A 20,194-nucleotide genomic window follows, 5' to 3' on the forward strand; every position below is an offset into this window, starting at 1 on the left:
AATGAGAAAATTTTATGTAAGAGATCATAGGTTCTTATATTCCAAACAGTACACAATTAATTCATAAAAAATTTATGAACTCCCCTTACTCAAACCCACCGATAAACATGCTCTAAGGCATTTATTAGCTTCAATTATATCACACAAGCTGGATACATGTCACGCTAAATTAAGCATCCTCCAAGTTCTGTTAAAACCCTAGATCAGTCCAACATAAAGATCGATTACACCAATCTATAAAATCCTAAACCCAAACTCGACAACTCTCTACAAAGCTAAATTACAAAACCACATGCGTCCGGAAAAGCCACGTGTGTTTTCTATTCCTATGATTACTGATTAGATAACGTAGCAGCTCTCCGTTTTATACGACCAAGCAACGGTGATAGCTTATATTTCTTCCCCTTCGTGATAGATTTTTTCTTTATTTAACAAAACACGTTGGAACAAGTAGTTTTAAGCCTTATAACTTATGAGTTATGAATGATTTTTAAGTAAGCTGCATACTAACTTCGGCATCACTAAAACTACGGACAAGAAGAGAAGCTATTAAATGCTTGCTTAACTAAACTAAACCGGATTATTAGTTCCGATTTCCAAACCTCAAATTCAAAATGTTGCGAGGCTCAGCAGTCAGCACCAGGACTATTGACCCGGCTAAACCGGTTTTCTCCAATAAGAACTTTACAGAGGTTTCAGTTAAACAACTAAGATTTTTTTTTAATATAGTGAAGTGATCTTAGTCCAGTTAACAAGAATTAAGCAAAGTTTGGATAAAACTAAATTTCTCATTAAGTGTAAAATGTGTGATTACATTAGCTTATATACAAGAGTAGGATTAAGTGAAAGGAGGCTTAATCCTACATAAACTATACTACACTAAACCAGTCAATTAAACCGGTATGGTTATCAATCCTAATAGCAGTGGCCAAAAGTAAGTAGGCACCATCACACTAGGGATCGAGTCCCGCTCCCTACGAATATAGGGATTAGGCTAATGGGCTGGCCTGTTGTGGCCCAATGGTTGATAAAAAAAAAAAAAAAATAGTACCATAAATATAATATGATTTTAGACAATTTTTTGGGGTGACAACAAAAAATAATGCAAAAAGAAAAAATCAGATATTTTTAAAAATTATGAATAACTAAATAACAGATAAAATTATTTCAAATTTACTTTAAGTAAATGTTCAGTCCACGATCTACCATGGGTTAGTAATTAGTGATTTAGTGTTTAGGAATTAGGGTTTAATTATTAATATTAAAAAATAGTTTTAATTTTGTGGTACTTCTAGAAAAACAATTATACAGTAGTAGTATTTTTGGAAAATAAAACTAAGAATATTTTTTTATAACCATTTTAGTAATATTTATGAGGATTGTCACTAGTTTGGTTAGTGAACTCACAATTGTGGTTTACCTTTTGAGTTGGAAGGTTTAAAGTGGTTTGTGATTTCACTTTTTCTCCATAGTTCATTGATAATAAGAAAAAGTTTATGAAGATGATCTACAAATACCCAAAGAGAAAAAAAAAACGGTTAACAATGATATATAGAAGAAGTTTTTATTAAATAAATCTTTTTTCAACTAAAAAATGCTCCATACAATTCCATGGTAAATAAGTAAATTGTTGAAAAAACAGGATGTGTTGTGTAGCAAACAAGGTAGAGACTAAATGATGTGTGAAGCCCTGACTCAATGACCAAAACACATTTGTTCTTAAACCCGTAAACTAATTAAGGAATGAATACAATAAACAAATGTTTTTTTCGTAGAGTGTGAAATATCCGTGAATTCGGATCGCGGGACGCAGAAACATGTGATACATGTTGTTGTCAACTTATAAGACAAAAGAGTCTACACCGTGAAGTTAGAAAATAGATTTTAATGGGTAGGTGAGGTTTTCTTGTTTCGCAAGTTATATGATCTGTAGGTATCACTCTAACAACAATTCCCTCATCTTTTAATCGTACTATGATTTGTTTCTTAATACATACTTGTACTAGTCTACTAGCTCTATTATATAATCCTCTCTTCCACTGTATAAATCTTTTTCTCTGTAAAATAATTTAATAATATTGTTCGAAAAAATTGAAGATCTTGGATAACTGCTCAAGATCTTTGTTCAACTGCCGACAAAAAGTAATAGTATAGTTTTATCTTTGGGGATAGACTGACAACAAAGTTAAGATCGTGTTCTTGTCTTTTTAGCCCAAATTGCTCATCAAATGCAAGATCGTCTAAAATCAGTAGCAACCATGGAGAAACCAAAGTTCAAGACTGTCCAAGAAGTGGTTGCAGCCGGCGAAAGACTATCGGAGAGATATCTCCTCGCACCCACGGATGAACCTCTTAACTGTCCCTTGCCGGAGATGGATATTCCGGCCATCGATCTCAGTCTTCTCTTCTCTTCTTGTGAAGACGGTCAAGAGGAGTTAAGTAGACTTCACTCGGCGCTCTCTACATGGGGCGTTGTTCAGGTTTGGCTCTCCTAATTTAGTGATGATCAGACATCAGAGTCATATGAATCAAATTATGTACAAGTTCTTATTGAAGTGAGCAGGTGGTGAATCATGGAATCACTGAAGCGTTTCTTGAAAGGATGTACAATTTAACCAAGCAGTTCTTTGCGCTTCCGGCAGAAGAGAAACACAAGTACGCGAGAGAGGCAGGTAACATCCAAGGATATGGAAACGATGTGATTCCGTGTAATGATCAAGTTCTTGATTGGCTCGACCGTTTGGTTCTCACTACTTACCCTGAAGATAAGCGTCAGCTTAAGTTCTGGCCTCAAGTCCCAACCGGGTTTAGGTAAAAAATCCATACTTTGCAATTTCAAGTTTCAACACCATCTCTGTTGATTTTGACAATAGTTACTTCCTTCAGTGAAACTTTACATGAGTACACAATGAAGCAACGGGTATTGATCGAGAAGTTCTTTAAGGCTATGGCTAGATCATTGGAACTGGAAGAGAACTGCTTTCTAAAGATGTATGGAGAAAATGCTATCATGAATGCAAGATTCAATTTCTTTCCTCCATGTCCGAGGCCAGACAAGGTTATTGGGATTAAAGCTCATGGTGATGGCTCGGCTATCACTCTTCTCTTACCCGACAGAGATGTCGAAGGGCTTCAGTTTTTCAAAGATGGCAAGTGGTACAAAGCTCCAATGGTCCCCCCTAATTCAATTCTGATCAATTTAGGAGATCAGATGGAGGTAACTTAATAATCATGTAGATATTGTATATGATTGTCAAATATTAATTAGTGTAGGTTTGACATAATGATCTTTTGTGTGTGGTCAGATAATGAGCAATGGGATATTCAAGAGCCCGTTTCATAGAGTGGTGACAAACGGAGGAAAGGAAAGGATATCTGTGGTAACATTTTGTGTACCGGATCTAGGCAGTGAGATTCAGCCAGCCGATGGGCTTGTGACTGAGGCAAGACCAAGATTGTATAAAACAGTTACCAATTTTGGGGAGCTCTACCACAAGTACTATCATCAGGGTCGAAGAACTATTGAAGCTGCATTGATCTAATAAACTACTCTCCTTTTAGAACGTTCGAAGCTCGGCGGTTGTTCAAACCCGTGACCAGTCCGTGATCAGTTCGTGTCACAAATGGATTTGTTTTTCTTTGTTTCAACTTGGAATCTGAGGCAATAAAGAGAGTCTAAACTCTACATCAAATTTCCTTATAGTAAATCACTATTTGAAGAACATTAAGCTGATACGAAAATTATTTAGGATTTAATTCGGTTCTAACCTCATTTACAATATTCTGACAACCCCTCCATTCCATATACATAACTTATGTAAAAGCTATGTTTTTTTATTTATTTAAAGGTTTGACCAAAAATAAAATAAAAAACATTTTGGATTACCAAAAATAAATTAAGTTGGGCTTTGTGAGGGTTTCTTATAAAGCCCATTTGACAAAATTGAAAGAGCCCAGTGAAAAACCCTAGACTAAACCAAACATTTCACTCTTCTTTCGCTTCCCTTCCGATCTGAGTTTCTCAGGCGAAGATTTTGTATCACTCTTTTTTTCCGGTGATTCTCTCTTGTCCGTCCAATTTCTATTACTTTCTTCTGAGAAGACTTGGTTGATCGGAGATAAAAAATGAAGCCAGTAATAGGCACAGTGGTATCGAACAAGATGCAGAAATCGGTGGTCGTCGCCGTCGATAGACTCTTCCACAACAAGCTCTACAACCGCTACGTCAAGCGTACTTCCAAATTCATGGCTCACGACGACAAAGACGCCTGCAACATCGGCGATCGAGTAATTCACTCAATTTTGAATCTTTGATCTCTCAGCTTTTTTGGAAAAAAAATTGAAAGATTTGGGATAATGTTGCAGGTGAAATTGGATCCGTCAAGGCCACTGAGCAAGAACAAGCATTGGGTTGTTGCAGAAATCATCAAGAAAGCTCGAATCTATTCACCTCAGGCTGCTGCTGCTGCCGTTGCTGCTTCTGCTTCTGCTTCCTCAGCCTCCGTTGCTGACTCTTCTGCTCAGTCTCAGCAGATTCCTCCATCATCCACTTCTTAAGGTGATTGCTTTAGTCCTCTGCTACTGAGTTTTGCTTACGGAGATGTATCTTATTTGAGCTGCTTTGATGAGAATTAACTTAACATCTTACGGATTCTAGTTGGAAGTATTGCTGTGTGACAATATGCATAGTGTTATTAGATACTTGAAACACTTCAGCACTTCATTATTCGTTATGGTTTTGCCTTATCATCTCTTTTTTTTCCTCTTCTTGCAGATTTGTTAGGAGCAACATGCATGGAGAAGGGAGAGATGTCTATGAGACAACATAGGCACTTGTACCGATTGATATATTCCATCATAGTTGATGCTTTTGGATCATGTCTGTTATATTAGGTTTCCTGAGATAATTTTGAGTTATATTGATGGTAATAGATAATCTGGTGAAGGTTGATGAATAACACTGTTACGAAACTCTTGTCTTCTTTTATGTCATTTTGGCAAATTTAGTGCATTGCTGAATCAGCAAAAGTGTGATATAGTGATGAGTTGTTATGGAATTCGTCGTTTCGGGCATGGAACAATTAGTTAAAGCTGGTTAAATGCCTCTTTGGTTCTACAAGTGGCTACACTAACTAATATGACAAACTAAAAGATCAATACCTCCTAAAAGATCAGTCATTTCTTTTGCTCTTCAACATTTGAGATTATGGGAACCTGTCTTTTTAGTTAAATATCTCTTATAATTTGTTTTTTTTGATAATGAGTCTTGATATCTATCAAGTTACAAAGACTTGAGTTTTTCTATAGACAATTTTGTGTTTGCTACCTATCTATTTTAATTTTTGTTTTAGACCAGAGAGGGAAGTAACCAGAGATTGAAGAGAGAAGACGAAAGAGACAAGAACCAAGTCAAGAAAGCTAATGTTGCTGCAAATTGATATCTGTTGCAGACTGTTGGAGGGCAAGAGGACCCATCTGATCGCAGAATATCAACAACACTAGCTGCTGATGAAGCTGAAGCCAACACTAGAACAGACACCACCTGCAAAACAAAAATGGTGAAACTCAGATCGAATTCTCTGTTTTTTCTTCCTTAGTAAGCACTAGATATATAATAGCGTTTACCCAATCACCAATAGAGATAGCTAGAAGGATCCGTGGCTTTTGAATTTGTTGATTGAGAAAAACACAATAGATATCGACCATTGCTAATGTCAGATTCCATGGTATAGCTACAGACATGATCGTCACTAGGAAGCTGCAGATTTGTTTTTAGGATTGTTAGGGCTCATATAAGAGAGAATATAGGCTGTGGAATTAGGGGTTAAATTACCAGAAAGCAGTGAATTGGTAGAACCGAACACCAATGGTCATGAACAGAAGAGCGCCAAATGCTAATATCGTTTGTCCTAATCTTAAGGAAAGGCTTGCAGTTGTGCCCACAGAGCCAGGAACCTCAACCATCACCAGCCTATTTTTGCTTGTGTCAGATGTAAGTTAGCGCTTGAATCTAAACCTCGATAAAGATTGAAACTTTTGACATGGGTCTGAAAGATCTTGTGGAGGTTTTAATTAAATCACCTGGGTTTTCGTTTACTGGTGAGGACAAAGAGATGACGATCATGATCATGACGGAGAAGAAGAAGAAGAAGGGAGGAATAAAAAAGTAAGGCAAGTTGCTAGTGTTTCTGGTTCGCACGTTGTTTGTGAGAGTTACGAATGGTGGAAAACAGAAGACTGTTCATGTTAAAAGAGTTGTGGTCTGTATTCATCAGACAAAGCAGAGCAAATGTCGGAGAAAACTGTTATGCAACACTTTTGATTCCTTCCTTCTTCATCTCTTAAATCTCTCTACTTTTTTTCTTTATTTTATTGTACAATAAGTCGCTGCTTTTTAGAAATTTACAAGACAACACCTCAGAATTTTCTAGCTTCACTTGTACAACGAAGTAAATTTTGCAAATTCTAAAGAATGGCAGAATTTGATCTGCATATCGTTGGTAGATAGTGTTTAAAGGTAATTTGTTGGAATTTGGAGGAATGAGAAGAACAGAAGACAAAGAACATATAGTCAAATACCAAAAGTAAACCACTATATAATAAATGTATGTCTCAACTCATGATTAGGTTATTTCAGATCCTAAAGAGTAAGAAGATTGCAAAAACCAAAAAAAAACAATGTCTTCCATTGCTTCATGCTGCATCTATCTCACCGCTTCAACACTGCACATGATGAAAGAAGATAGCGGCTTAGCAAAGTCAAGATATTTGAGATAAGAAACGGGGAATCCATAGCGTAGAGATCACACACATTAATTTTATGACTTGGATTATTCGAAAAAACCTTCTAAAACACATTCTAAAACTATACACAATCTTGTCCTAACATGTTCAGAACATATAGAAAACTTAACATTAATGTTCCTTCAAGAAGACTCTCTTATGCCAGAACAAAAGGAGCAAACAAGCTTTATTTCGATATACAAGATAACTTATTAAGTCATAAGCTGAAACATATATTATTGTGAACTCCTTCTCACTAACAAGCCTTAAAAGAGATCTTAATATGGCAGAGGAATAAGGAATCTGTGTAAATCACACACATTCTTGACAAACCTCTAAAACCACATTCTAAACTACGCACAATCTTGTTCTAACAAGTGTAAAAAATATTGAAAATTAACATCAAGGTTCCTTCAAGAAGACTCTTTTTCATGCCAGCACAAAAGAAGCAAATTACCCTTTGCCCAAGCATAGCCCAATACTCAACAATCTTATATTCTCATGGGATACATACACAAAATATACATTCTCATATCAACAAGTGAGCCTAATACATAAGCTAAGCTGTAACATCTCACGATTTTATAAGTATCAACTCATTAGAATGAAACACGCCTCAAAACCTAGTTAAGAAGTGAATGATGAAAACATCAATATGACCTGAAATTTTCAGTTTCTACATCTAATCAAACTCAAGTAAGTACCACAACTCGATCCTAGAGAATTAGGCCTAAACATAATCAACTCAATCAAATCTTACTAAACTAACAAAATCATATCAAAGGGAGTCAAATCTAATATAATTCGAGAATTTTAGTATCCTAACCTGAAATTTTTTAAGTGAATCCGTGTCTTAGAACTCGATCTTGAGCTCATCCTTGGAATCGGAGAAATAAGAGAGGACGTAAGGAACAGCACGGACGATGACAACCCAGCCGCCGAAAAGAGCAACATGAGTACGGAGCTGCTTCAAGGCCACAGCCTTATCGGGCTTTCGCATGAACATTCCTGGAAACATGGCTGCGATCTTCTTCTTCTTCGTCTTCCTCTCTGATTGTGGTGGAGCTTTTCTAAGATTCTAAAACCCTAACCCTCGATTGATTTGCCCTTCTCCTTTTTTACAGTAAGATGTGGGCCGAATTTTGGATCTGAACTGTAACCAAAAAGCCTTTTAGCCCAATTGAGGACGGTTTATTTATTTTGTTGATAATCACTTCATCATTAACATTAAAATATGTATCTTAATTAAATTAAATTAATATTAAAATTTAATTCCCCAAGAATATAATTAAACTGTTAGAAAATGTGATTTTCAGTAAAACATATTTTATTCTGCAAATACCACAAAACTCAAACTAAACTTTTAAACCTTTCTTTGCCAAAAAAAAAAAAAAAAAAAAAAAAAATTTNCTTCAAAAGTAAACTTTAAACCTTCAAAAAAAATATTTAAATATTAAATAATTAACTCTAAACCCTAAACCTAAAATACTAAAAAAAGCAATTTATAATTTATAAACCCTTAAAATTCATTTTTAGACTACAAAGTTTTGTAGTGTAGTAATATTTTTTGGAAGAACAAAAACCTAGTGTTGGTATTTTGGAATATTTTTATTTCTCTTTATTTTTTGAATTCGGGTATGTTTTTTTTTTTGTTTTTTTTCCGATATGAAATTTTAATTCGATTCAGAAAGTTTAAACTGGTCATATGGATGGTGGCTATTTGATATGTATAAGTTATGACAGTTTGATATATATACTTGGATGTAGATAATTAAAGAAGCATCATCACTAAATGTAATACATTAGCATCGGGCTATACACATGTAAGAGTCCTGAATTATGAATTTGATTAGATGAGCCAAAATTGTTCATACGAGTAACGAAAGAACACCATGAAGCATATATTATTATGGATTGTCAAACAAAATAACCTCACACTTTTAATTAGAAAGTGTTCAAAGCTAATAAAAGTAAACTAATTAAAATTGTGTAGAATAGATAGTTAATTAAGTCTAGGAGAGATATCAATTAAAACTAAAAGAGAGATAAATATGTAAATAATGGTTAAGAAATTTCACATGATAATGCACTCGCTAGAGTAATCTGATCCGCCACCGTAGTAATCTGATCTGCCACCGTATGGAGGAGGTTGGCCACCGTAGCTATCGTGAATGACCCTTTCATCATACCCATTGGGTCGGGACCATCCGTAGTTAGGCTCATTATAATAAGGCGCCGGCTGGCCCATCACCGGCGAATAATAAGGTTGCGCCACCATAACCGCTTTAGAACTTGAAGCTGGTGCTGGTAGTGCTGGTTTGGGCTTCTCTGGTTCTTTAGGCTTTTCAGCTTCTTTGGGCTTCGCAGGCTCTTTCGGCTTCTCGGCGGGAGGTTTGGGTGGATCGATGGTCTCGATGAGCTTAATAGACCCACGTCCTTTGGAACAGAGCTTGTCCATGACTTTCTCAGGACTACAGCAAACCACTTTGATTGTGACTGTGTTGCTTCCTTCATCGAACTTTTGGTCTCTTACCTCTTTTGTGTTCGCAATCAAAAAGAAAAAACACAGACACAAGTTATTATTACTATGAAACATTCCGAACCAAAATATGTAATGAGGTCAAAAAAGGAACATACGAGGTATGCTGCAAAGAGTTTTCCTGACTTGTGCGAAATTCTTTGGGGAACTGAGAGGCTCCGTCTTCAATTTCATCCAAGTTACCTGTTTTATTCTCATACGATTTTCTCATTTTTTTAAATAAGTGCTAAAGGTTTTTCAAAAAGACGATCGAAGAAAAGAGGCTAGAGAATAGAGAATAAGGGAGATGAGAGCAGTACCTTCTCAATACCCTTCTGATCGGCCATGGCTTTGCAAAGAGAGAAAACCTAGAGTTGAAGTTAGTTAGCAAATTGAAAAACATGTTAAGGTGTAACTATGCTATATATATGGAGTCTCATTGAGGCATGCAAGGAAATATAAGTTGAATATTGTACAATTTACTTTTCTCTTAGAATGTGTGATATTCATAGCTGTTATTTACGTATATTACGTAGTCATAAACAATGTAATTTTTCTTTTTCTTTTAACTTTCTATACAATTAAAAAAATATATCAAATTTGTAAGTTTTTTTTTTTGGGTAGAATCAAATTTGTAAGTTTAGTATTATAAGAATGAAATAATAAAAGGAAAGGAAAATAATTATAAAAAAACATGGAAATTCCGGAGTGAGGTGACCTAAGAAGAGGAGATCCTACGGCTGTGAATGTGATGACTCAAACTTATTCTTTTCCATAAGTTTGTAACACGTCCGGATGGGAGTGTAATCCGAGTTATTGTATTTGCAGCACTTGAATGAAAGAGTAGTGTGTCCGACCGGTCAAGTGTGGAGATCCCCGTGAAGAAAAATAACTATATTTTCTAATGAAAAAACTATTTTAATTATAAAATAACGAAATTTTTTTTAGGTGTTGTGCAAACATAACTTTTTTTTTCAAATTCTAAAATATGTATACTTTTAGGATTTGGTTTTCAATTTATGGATTTTAGAATTTAGTTGGTTTTGGTATTAGATTTTTGTTTTAAAAATTCCAAAATTAAATCCCATAGACTATAGGAGAATTTAAAATCTGAAAACTTGAAATGGGAGATTACAGTAAAAAGGTTTTCCTAAGTTCTATGGAAACAAAATAAATTTTTTGATTGGTATGATATTATAAGTATTGAAATGATAAAATTCGAAATTAAATGGGCTGACCTTCTGATATCATATTGATTACTGGAGCAGGTCGGAGACTCACAGAGAATGACCTTTTCTCGCTCGTCCATTTAAATTCATTAATGGGAAATCTGTAGAGTTGACATATACTACTATACTAGTAGCTACTTAATTGGTTTGATAATAAATACCAAAATCTAGCTATGTTTAAGGTTTAATCCCCAACACATAGTAATTTGGCTCGTACACACAAATCAAACGATATAATGCTAATTGTAAACAGAAGCGTGAAATGTAATTAAAAAAGAGATTAGCCTAGCAACCACATATTTTAAAGGATGTTTAACTAACATAAACAAACTGAATATTATTCAACGTAAACATCATATATAACGTGTTAATGCAAACAGAAACACTAGCATCTTGAAGAATATAATTTATTGTGCATCATGTGATCATATTTCACAATATTTATTTTAGTGATAAAGAGCATGACTAATTTGTGGTCTCATGTCATGACATAGATGCGTGACTTTAGTCATAAAAATCCTGATTATAACAGTGATTGCGAGCTAATGAAGTCTAAGACAACAATAAGAAATGAGAAATAAATTATTAAACAATACAATTTTAAAATATCTTTTTATCTCTAAAAATCCCTTATCCATATACAAATCACATGCACACAATCAGTTTTCAAATAGTATACGGTTGGTGTAATTACTCTTTAGTCTTTACTCTTTAGGTTCTCTACAATATTCAAACCCACCAAATCTACTTACACAAAACTTTAGTACTATTAAAATTTTAAAACATTTAGATAGCAAACAAAAGAAAGAGAGGCTCCTAATAAAGGCGCAATTAAAAACCGGTCGGAAAATACACCAATTGTGAAAGGAGTTATTGCTCAACTACTTCCTCTAACTCATAACCACAATCTCCAAACTTCACCACCGATTCACAGAGACTTTTATTAACCTTCAAAACATTTATTTATTTTTCCAATCTTCAAATAGAGACACTCACACTCCTTATCTTCCTCATCCTCCATCCCACTTTCCTCTTCAATTAAAGGTAGATACCTCATTATATCAACACAAAATGGCTTCAGCGGCGGATCATGTGTTGGTGGTGGAAGATGGACGGCCGGCCACGGCGGATAATCCATCGGCTGGACCGGTTTATCGATGTAAGTACGCTAAAGATGGACTCCTCGATCTCCCTGCTGATATTAATTCTCCTTGGCAGTTCTTTAGGTATGGATCTTGAGACCCTTCATAATCATTATTTTATTTTATTTTAAACCTGTTGGTTCAATATTGTTTAATGAGCTAATTAATATAACAATCATCCTATAAGATATGTCTCACACTTTATGTATCAGTGAGGCTGTGAAGAAATATCCGAATGAGCAAATGTTAGGCCGACGCTTAACGACTGATTCTAAGGTATAAATATTACTAAACTTCTGTAGATAATTAACTAATTTCATTTCATTTTTTCTTCTCCTGGCATCTCAAATAATGTGTGTGTGTGTGTATGTAGGTTGGTCCATATACATGGATCACATATAAGGAAGCCCACGATGCTGCAATTCGGATTGGATCAGCCATCAGAAGCCGAGGCGTTGATCCGGTACATTCCGTTAATAATTTGATCCAATCAACCAAGTGTAAAATTAATTAATAGTCGAAAACTTAAAAAAATAATTCTTCTTTTTTTTTGTCTTAGGGACATTGTTGTGGAATCTACGGATCTAACTGTCCAGAATGGATTATTGCAATGGAGGTAAACTAACCGATCTAAAATTTTGGGTTCAAAATTTTTCCCATTTTATTATAGAGTTCTCTAAGTGGTTTATATTACAGGCCTGTATGAGCCAAGGGGTGACATATGTGCCTCTATACGATACTTTAGGTACTCTACGCGGATATATACGATCAAGCAATATTTTAACAACATATTTTTTTCTTGACTTATGGAAACCTGATTAATCCGAGGTTAAACCTTGATGAAACAGGCGTAAACGCAGTTGAATTCATCATCAACCATGCCGAGGTTTCGCTAGTATTTGTTCAAGAGAAGACAGTTTCATCCGTAAGTCCATTTTTTGATTAAAATCAGTCAACCCTAACTTCCATTTTACGTTTCTTGTCCGACAAGAATTTATTTTTTTCCGTTGATTAACTCTTGAAAGCTTTTGTGTAGATCTTATCGTGCCAAAAAGGATGTTCTTCAAATTTGAAGAGTAGGTTAAAAATTATATATATATATATATATATTTATATATCGAATCAATATGAGTTTTGAATCTGAGATATTTCTTTTGCCTCGGTTTTTGGTTTAGCTATTGTGAGCTTCGGGGAAGTATCGAGTACACAAAAGGAAGAAGCTAAGAACCAATGTGTTTCTTTATTTTCATGGAACGAGTTCTCACTAATGGTCAGTGTTTATAACTAAATGAAAAAGACAACTTCTTTTGAAAACATTTTGACTTACATAGGATTTACTTCATCAAGCTTCAATCTTTTTTTCTTTGTAGTGGGGTTTTAATTAATTATCTGAAAATATTATCAGGGAAACTCTGATGAGACTAAGCTACCACCTAAGCGAAAGACAGACATCTGCACAATAATGTACACAAGCGGGACCACTGGAGAACCCAAAGGTGTAATATTAAACAATGCAGCCATGTCGGTCCAAGTTTTATCCATTGACAAAATGCTTGAAGTCACCGATCGATCGGTAATCTTCTTGTTACGATTGATATCTATTAGTTACGTGTTGATGTCTTTAATATCAACGCTTAAAGGCAATGACGACTAATTAGATTAGCAACAGTGACCGAATCATGTTTATTTAGGAATCGATGGTTAAATAACACATTTTGACGGCAAATTTTGGCGATCGACTAGGAATTACATATTTGAAATGCTTACTATTTCCGCGCTGTCAATCCTTTTGAGTAATGATTTGTCACTCAAATGTGCTTTTAATCCATCTATTCTTAAATAAACAAGATTTTGATCCCCCGAAACTTGCTGCTAAGCTAGTTACTTCAAAACATTTATGATTTAGTTGTTGTCGCTGTCTCTGGTCGTTGGTGATTTCAAAACGAACCGGACTGTTATGGGACCAAAGCTTACAAATACAATCTGGTTTATTTCTTTGGAAATTTTGTAGTGCGACACGAGCGATGTGTTCTTCTCGTACTTGCCATTAGCACATGTGTATGATCAAGTCATGGAGATTTACTTTTTATCTAGAGGCTCCTCTGTTGGATACTGGCGTGGCGTAAGTAAAACTGTTGCTTTTAATTTTTTTTTTTTTTAATCCTTTTTGATCTTCTACTTTTTTTTTACTTAATTTTGTCCATTATCTTTTTTTCTGTGACAGGACATACGGTACTTGATGGATGACGTTCAAGCTCTGAAACCTACTGTGTTTTGCGGTGTTCCACGAGTTTACGACAAAGTTTATGCCGGCAATACTTTTGATCAAGTCGAAAATCGAGTTTCGTCTAGTTTTTATTGTTGCGTATTAAATATATTGTATGGCTGTAGGTGTAATGCAAAAAATTTCAGCTAGTGGCTTGATACGCAAGAAAATCTTCGATTTTGCTTATAACTAGTGAGTGTTTCCTTTGTTTCTCCAAATTAAGCTGTTATATAACCTACAGATCAGGATGACTGAATGTTTGAAATCATCTTGTCAATACAGCAAATTGGGGAATATGAAAAAAGGATTCTCTCAAGAGGAAGCTTCTCCTCGTCTAGACAGACTTATGTTTGATAAGGTTAGTGTGTTATTTATAATGTAGAAATTGAAGATTATTAAATTTCATATTACAACATAATATAAATTAATCTATATAATATAGTTGTCTGTATGGCATAATTTGGAATCAACTTTTTTTTTTTTTTTACTCTTCTCTTTTAACTTCTTAAATTGAAGATAAGACGGAAATAACATAATATAGACTTACATAGTCAGAAATTGAATTTGTGACAGATAAAAGAAGCATTTGGAGGAAGAGCTCATATGTTGTTATCAGGTGCAGCGCCTCTACCACGTCATGTTGAGGAGTTCTTGAGAGTCATTCCTGCCTCTTACCTCTCTCAAGGTTATGGTAAGTCTACCTGAACCGACTTTTAATATAGAAAACCGATCTTTTGGTTCAGGGATAACCGACTCCAATGAAATGTGATAGGATTGACTGAGAGTTGTGGAGGAAGCTTCACGACCTTAGCCGGAGTATTTTCTATGGTGGGGACAGTGGGTGTGCCAATGCCTACGGTAGAGGCAAGGCTAGTGTCCGTACCGGAGATGGGTTACGACGCTTTTTCCGCTGATGTGCCAAGAGGAGAGATTTGTCTTAGAGGGAATTCAATGTTTTCTGGTTACCATAAAAGACAAGATCTAACTGATCAAGTGCTTATCGATGGATGGTTTCACACAGGTATTTAGTTGATCTTGGTCTTGTAATTTTTTTAACTACGAATTTTCTAATGTATGGCCAGAGTATTTATTAAGTGACTAGTATATCCACACGTACGTTTTGAATGGTTATTTTGACATCTACATAGTGAATATAATTGTAAAATTTGATTATATTGATATGTGTAGGAGATATTGGAGAATGGCAAGAAGATGGTTCAATGAAGATCATAGATAGGAAGAAGAACATCTTCAAGTTGTCTCAAGGTGAATATGTTGCTGTCGAAAACCTCGAAAACACTTACTCAAGATGTCCCCTCATCGCTCAGGTATTTATTTATCCAAAATGTTTTTTAAAATGGTATTTTTGTTTCAATAACCATAATCACAGTGTAATTAGCTAAATGTTGTCTAACAATAGTACTATATCTACCAATAATTTTGACAGATATGGATCTATGGAAACAGCTTTGAGTCGTTTTTGGTAGGTGTGGTTGTACCTGATAGAAAAGCTATTGAAGATTGGGCTAAACTCAATAACCAATTTCCCAATGATTTTGAATCTCTATGTCAAAATCTCAAAGCTCAAAAATACTTCTTGGATGAGCTCAACTCTACTGCAAAGCAATACCAAGTACGTACACACTTTTGATTAATCTCAATTTTTTCAAAATAAATTGATTTTTATGAATGTTGATAATAAATTATATTGTCTGTATTTGTAGCTTAAAGGATTTGAAATGTTAAAAGCTATTCATTTGGAACCAAACCCTTTTGATATTGAAAGAGATCTTATAACCCCAACTTTCAAGTTGAAAAGGCCACAGCTCCTCCAACATTACAAGGTAATCTTCTACTTACTTTCTTCTTTTCTTGATTAACCGTAATTACATATAACGGATTACCAAAATCACATTCGTGATGTGTCGCAAATGTACTACGAATCTCTATGATCATGGACTTGTCCTTACTCATGCATATAATATTACTTTTTTCTACGAATCCAGTTTTAAGATTGAATAACTAATTTTGTTGTTTATTTCAGGGCATAGTTGATCAACTTTATTCAGAAGCAAAGAGGTCCATGGCATAGACACCGACCGGGCTATTCATTTTCGGCTGCTATTTTGGTTGTATGATATGTTAAAATTGTGTTCGGATACTCTCTATATACACTCATCAATACATAGCTTGGAAAATCTATATATTTTATATTAAGCAAATTTTACTTATTGATTTTTTTTTCCTTGATAAGTATTATCCTTTAGATTTGAAGTCAATTTTTAATCAAAACAAAGTTATCTATTTGAGTTGAAACACAATTATGAATTATTAACTTTTAAGTGATCCATATGATGCCAGCGCAAAAGATAGTAAAACGGAGGTAAAAGTATCTCTTTCTCTTTGTGGGTGATTTCTCATTTACCTGAAAATAATGTATAAATCAACTGAACTGTATCATTCTCATACGATTGATTGATCATAATCATAAAAGTTACATAAATATATTAGTCGTTAAAAGTGAAACGAATACATATCACGTATTTCTCTTTCTTAATATTAGCATTGGATTTTGTAGATTGATCATAAACTAAATAAATTTAAATGAGCAACATATTGAATGGCTGCACCTTCTAAAGAAGATTGCCTACGTACCCTTTAGAAGGGATCAAGTCACACACGTAGTTCTAAACCTTTAATTCTCTCTCTAAAAACTCCTAAGTTATGCCACAACTTAGCATCTTCTTATATAGAGAAGAGTTTCCTAATCTCAAAAGGAAATCTTACATATTTAGATAACTCCTAAATATAACACTTTTCCTAATGTCTCTTGGTATAGCTTATTGCTCAAGCTATCTTCAAGCTTATGCCAACATTCTCCCCCTTAAGCTTGAATTCTTCTTTTGATATATCTTGAACTCCCATAAAATCTCTCATCTTCTTGAACTTGATCCTTTCCAAGTGTGTTCTGCACCATCGCTCTCTTCTCATTTAAGAACACGAGATTATAAAAGACTCACTCTTTTATTGCTTTAGAAAACTTACTCAAAAACTAAAGCTCACACAATCTCTCTTAACCTATGTCACGCCCAACAACGGTTCTCCGAGATTCTCTTCATCTATGTCATAACTCAACATAGATTCTCCCTTTTTTTATTGTGTTATATGCCTTGCGATGTGCAAACTTCACTTAATCCCAACTTGAATCACTCAAAACTGTTCCATTTCTCGTCTTTACTCCACTTTTGATTTTAAATCCCTAAAATCAATTATGCCCATATTCTTCTATCTCCCATGGGATCTATCATCATCAATTACAGCAAGCTTCTTATACTCTTCTCCTGATCGCCTCGTAATCCGTTTCCCATTTACCAATACCTAAAATCGAGACAGAATCACACTTCCTCTTCAATGTTGCCTTCGAATCAGAATCGGAACCATCGCTTTCGGTTTCCGACTTCGATTTTTTTTTTCACCTTGCTTCGCTGTAACTCCACTAGCTTCTCTTGACAGGACTTTGTTGCAGTCTCCGTCATTAATCTACGAGTTTTGTCGTCTTCAATCACAATACTCTCGCGCTCAAACTTAACTTTCTCAAGCTCTTTCACAATTGCTTCAATCATCTTTCGGATTTTAAAACGCAAGTATTAAGTTCCTCTCCATGTCTCTTCTCTACATCAAGCACCTTACCATCCTTTTCTCTCTCGAGCGCCATCTGCTCAAGCGCATTGCTTAGCTTTCCAACTTCGCAGCTAAGTTTCTCGTTAGTCTTACCCTGACCATCACAATCGTTTTGCAGCACAGAGATGAAACGCGTTAACTCATCATCCTTTTGATCCATCTCATTCTCATCACAAAAAAAATAGATCTTCGGTTTCTCGCTTCAATCCATCGATTTCCGTCTTCTTCTCTTCAATCGTCTTCTCCAGAACAATCTTCTCCTTCTTAACCCCATCAATCAACTCTTCACTCATTTTCCTTTTCCAACTCGTCTCGTAACTCAGTTCCCTCCGAGCTATAGCGAGCCAACTCGGTCTCTAACTCACCCTTAGCCTGAACAAGCGACTCAGTCTGATGTCTCGTCTCTATAGTCTGCTTTAGAAGAATCGCGTTGAGAGACTTCAAGTTCTGGAGTTTCTCCTCCAAAGAATCTTGGTGTTCTACCATGGAAGATTGCGGCTAAGTACCGTCGGTTTCTTTAAGAGAGCTTCGCCTGTCTCCAATTACTCCTGCCGACTAACTTATACAGGTTCTGACATAGCTTTGTCGCGAATTTCCTCTGTTCAGTTTCTTTGATTAAGATTTTACAATCTCAACCAAGACCTTCTCCAGATGGGCTGCAAAATTTCTTTTAAGAAAACCAGGCCTATATAGGCCCATTAGACAAAGAAGATACATCACGAGCTTTTCTTTCTCCTTTATCTTCACGACGGTGACACCAAGATACGACTCCTCCGACTTCGAAATCGACCAAACGATTTTTACTAGAGCAACCTCCGGTGCCGGCGAGTCTCTACTGCCGTCGGTGAAGCTTCCGTCGTCGGCCTTGGAGCTTCTTCCTCCACACTTTGACATTGATTTCAACATCATCTGCGATTTTCGGTGACACTTACTGTGGTGACTCCATTTCCGGCGATTTCGCTGTTAATTGCTGGAACTCACGCTCAAACCATCACGACCCTGACCGGTGAGCTTCTCCCACCACGACTCTTCCCGATTGCAAACTCAAATCACCATCTGTGCAGATTTCCGGTGACTCTGCTGTCGTTGTTTCTAAAGTCTCTTCTGTCACCGAGAAGATCTTCTTCCGGCGCCGTCTCCGTTTCCACGACGTCTCCCGGAATCTACTTAATCACCGAAGTTACAAGCACAGAGAAACACCAAAGCCCCTGCAGAAGCTTTCTGATACGATCTCAAGATAAATACTAGGCTTTAGTGGGCTTTGGCTAGTGAGGCCTTTTACGTTTATGTATTTAGAGTAACACCTGATCTTTGTGAACGATTATCGAAATTAATCAAAACAATGTCATCTTCTTCCTTCGTCGTCTCTCTCTTTCTTCTTCCTTCTACTCTCTGATTTCTTCACCCCAATCTCTATTTCTTCTGATTCCTCAACTCTTTCTTCTACTTCTCATCTCAATTCCGTTATCTCCTTGGTAAGATACTTCAGTACTTATCACTTTCTCCGTTTCTTGCTTTTCCCTTGTTCTCGAGAACCCACACATGCTTCTACTTTGAATAAAGCTCTCAACTTCTAATCTCTTGTCATCTCCGTTTCTGAGAAGACCAAGCTCTCAAACTTTTTTTTTTGAGAAGAACAAGGTCTCTATCGAATCCTTATTCCTCTGGATCTCTGCGTCTCGAACCTTAAAGTTCCAACGAGCTTCCTTCGTTAAAAAACCACGTCTGTCTCAAACCTTAACTCATCCTCTCGCTTTACTTTGCTCACTAGATTCAGAAACTTAGAACCCATTACCTGAGCATACTTCTTCTCTTTTGTGCTTTCATCAGATCTGGGTTATACATGATCGTTGACTTTCTTCACAAAGCTTGAAACTTTCTCTGTAAAGTTTGCTCCTTTACCGTAAAACCTTCAAAGAATCTGATAAGCTTGAGCCTTTCCTTTGCCAAGTTTCCTTTGCCTTCAAAGAATCGTGCACCTTTTTAATTTTTTTTAATTTATTATATTTGTGATCACAACTCACTTGTGATCGTTTCCTCTTCGTTCTAAGAAGAACACCTTTTCTTCTTTCTCACGCCAAGCTTGCTCCTTGTCGTGATTAGGTTTAATGATCAAACTCTTCTTGATCTTTTAACCACAGCTCTGTCATCCTTCTCCTTGATCTTTTTTTTTTTTTTTTTTTTTTTTTTTTTTAAAAAAAAAAAGAAGCTTCAGAGGACTTCACGATCGGCTTCTAACCCAAGTGATCGCTTTCTTCCAGTCCAAGCAGTCCTCCACTAGATCACGATCAGCTTGGTCTCCTTCATCTTTAAGGATCAGTTTTTTTTTTTTTTTTTCTTCTTAAGCCATCGTTGCTTGTTTTTCAAGTTACCACGAGCAGCTCCTTCCTCTGCTTCTACAAGGTCACGATCAGCTTCATACCAGTTATTTTTTTCTTTCTACGTCACGACAAGCTCCTCCTAGACGTGATTCTCTTTAGGGTTTTGAATCAACTACTCTTGATTCTTCGTGTTCACCAAGAGATCCGGATCTCAACGCCGAGATTGAATCGTGTTGACCGCCGATTGTTTCTCC

At 35.7% G+C, this 20,194-nt stretch overlaps 6 protein-coding genes and 1 long non-coding RNA gene across 8 annotated transcripts; 4 read left to right on the plus strand and 3 right to left on the minus strand.

Moving 5' to 3' along the window:
* LOC104758243 (codeine O-demethylase-like) lies at positions 2,012-3,756 on the plus strand. Its single transcript, XM_010481070.2, has 4 exons — positions 2,012-2,480; positions 2,564-2,811; positions 2,887-3,217; positions 3,306-3,756. Exons 1-4 carry the CDS (start codon positions 2,229-2,231, stop codon positions 3,540-3,542), a joined length of 1,068 nt encoding a protein of 355 aa, XP_010479372.1. The 5' UTR covers positions 2,012-2,228; the 3' UTR covers positions 3,543-3,756.
* On the plus strand, positions 3,973-5,038 carry LOC104758244 (30S ribosomal protein S17). Its single transcript, XM_010481072.2, has 3 exons — positions 3,973-4,287; positions 4,366-4,558; positions 4,775-5,038. Exons 1-2 carry the CDS (start codon positions 4,126-4,128, stop codon positions 4,555-4,557), a joined length of 354 nt encoding a protein of 117 aa, XP_010479374.1. The 5' UTR covers positions 3,973-4,125; the 3' UTR covers position 4,558; positions 4,775-5,038.
* LOC104758246 (CASP-like protein 5C3) lies at positions 5,205-6,161 on the minus strand. The gene is made up of 4 exons (XM_010481073.2): positions 6,082-6,161; positions 5,834-5,971; positions 5,626-5,758; positions 5,205-5,542 (listed from the first exon to the last, which is right to left on the minus strand). The coding sequence occupies exons 2-4, from the start codon at positions 5,962-5,964 to the stop codon at positions 5,348-5,350; spliced, it is 459 nt and encodes a 152-aa protein (XP_010479375.1). The 5' UTR covers positions 5,965-5,971; positions 6,082-6,161; the 3' UTR covers positions 5,205-5,347.
* LOC104758245 lies at positions 5,469-6,651 on the plus strand. 2 transcript variants are annotated; one of them, XR_762658.2, is made up of 2 exons: positions 5,469-5,558; positions 5,926-6,651. It is a non-coding gene; the product is annotated as an uncharacterized LOC104758245 (long non-coding RNA). The 2 variants fall into 2 exon arrangements; XR_002036314.1 differs by having other exon boundaries at positions 5,471-5,558; positions 5,921-6,651.
* LOC109130202 (mitochondrial import receptor subunit TOM6 homolog) lies at positions 6,577-7,885 on the minus strand. Its single transcript, XM_019239469.1, has 2 exons — positions 7,610-7,885; positions 6,577-6,723 (listed from the first exon to the last, which is right to left on the minus strand). Exon 1 carries the CDS (start codon positions 7,799-7,801, stop codon positions 7,637-7,639), a length of 165 nt encoding a protein of 54 aa, XP_019095014.1. The 5' UTR covers positions 7,802-7,885; the 3' UTR covers positions 6,577-6,723; positions 7,610-7,636.
* Positions 8,746-9,681, minus strand: LOC104758247. Its single transcript, XM_010481074.2, has 3 exons — positions 9,622-9,681; positions 9,421-9,505; positions 8,746-9,318 (listed from the first exon to the last, which is right to left on the minus strand). The coding sequence occupies exons 1-3, from the start codon at positions 9,646-9,648 to the stop codon at positions 8,858-8,860; spliced, it is 573 nt and encodes a 190-aa protein (XP_010479376.1). The 5' UTR covers positions 9,649-9,681; the 3' UTR covers positions 8,746-8,857.
* LOC104758249 (long chain acyl-CoA synthetase 2) lies at positions 11,602-16,180 on the plus strand. Its single transcript, XM_010481075.2, has 19 exons — positions 11,602-11,756; positions 11,885-11,948; positions 12,046-12,135; positions 12,232-12,288; positions 12,369-12,417; positions 12,521-12,597; positions 12,709-12,748; positions 12,848-12,942; positions 13,078-13,245; positions 13,684-13,794; positions 13,897-13,984; positions 14,064-14,130; positions 14,221-14,296; positions 14,512-14,629; positions 14,711-14,959; positions 15,127-15,266; positions 15,386-15,571; positions 15,663-15,782; positions 15,983-16,180. The coding sequence occupies exons 1-19, from the start codon at positions 11,602-11,604 to the stop codon at positions 16,028-16,030; spliced, it is 1,998 nt and encodes a 665-aa protein (XP_010479377.1). The 3' UTR covers positions 16,031-16,180.

This window comes from Camelina sativa, chromosome 17 (genome assembly GCF_000633955.1).
Source record: "Camelina sativa cultivar DH55 chromosome 17, Cs, whole genome shotgun sequence".
NCBI classification, from domain to species: Eukaryota; Viridiplantae; Streptophyta; class Magnoliopsida; order Brassicales; family Brassicaceae; genus Camelina; species Camelina sativa.

Bases quoted from the DNA above. Each gene is read 5' to 3' on its own strand.
- LOC104758243 (XM_010481070.2), top strand. From the start codon at position 2,229: ATGCAAGATCGTCTAAAATCAGTAGCAACCATGGAGAAACCAAAGTTC. The intron at 2,481-2,563 runs GTTTGGCTCTCC...TGAAGTGAGCAG, and splicing joins CTACATGGGGCGTTGTTCAG to GTGGTGAATCATGGAATCAC. The intron at 2,812-2,886 runs GTAAAAAATCCA...TACTTCCTTCAG, and splicing joins CAAGTCCCAACCGGGTTTAG to TGAAACTTTACATGAGTACA.
- LOC104758244 (XM_010481072.2), top strand. From the start codon at position 4,126: ATGAAGCCAGTAATAGGCACAGTGGTATCGAACAAGATGCAGAAATCG. The intron at 4,288-4,365 runs GTAATTCACTCA...ATAATGTTGCAG, and splicing joins CCTGCAACATCGGCGATCGA to GTGAAATTGGATCCGTCAAG.
- LOC104758246 (XM_010481073.2), bottom strand. From the start codon at position 5,964: ATGGTTGAGGTTCCTGGCTCTGTGGGCACAACTGCAAGCCTTTCCTTA. The intron at 5,759-5,833 runs GTAATTTAACCC...ACAAATCTGCAG, and splicing joins TACCAATTCACTGCTTTCTG to CTTCCTAGTGACGATCATGT. The intron at 5,543-5,625 runs GTAAACGCTATT...TTTGTTTTGCAG, and splicing joins CTATCTCTATTGGTGATTGG to GTGGTGTCTGTTCTAGTGTT.
- LOC109130202 (XM_019239469.1), bottom strand. From the start codon at position 7,801: ATGTTTCCAGGAATGTTCATGCGAAAGCCCGATAAGGCTGTGGCCTTG.
- LOC104758247 (XM_010481074.2), bottom strand. From the start codon at position 9,648: ATGGCCGATCAGAAGGGTATTGAGAAG. The intron at 9,506-9,621 runs GTACTGCTCTCA...AGAATAAAACAG, and splicing joins ATCAGAAGGGTATTGAGAAG to GTAACTTGGATGAAATTGAA. The intron at 9,319-9,420 runs GTATGTTCCTTT...CGAACACAAAAG, and splicing joins AACTCTTTGCAGCATACCTC to AGGTAAGAGACCAAAAGTTC.
- LOC104758249 (XM_010481075.2), top strand. From the start codon at position 11,602: ATGGCTTCAGCGGCGGATCATGTGTTGGTGGTGGAAGATGGACGGCCG. The intron at 14,131-14,220 runs GTGAGTGTTTCC...TTGTCAATACAG, and splicing joins TTCGATTTTGCTTATAACTA to CAAATTGGGGAATATGAAAA. The intron at 14,297-14,511 runs GTTAGTGTGTTA...AATTTGTGACAG, and splicing joins ACAGACTTATGTTTGATAAG to ATAAAAGAAGCATTTGGAGG.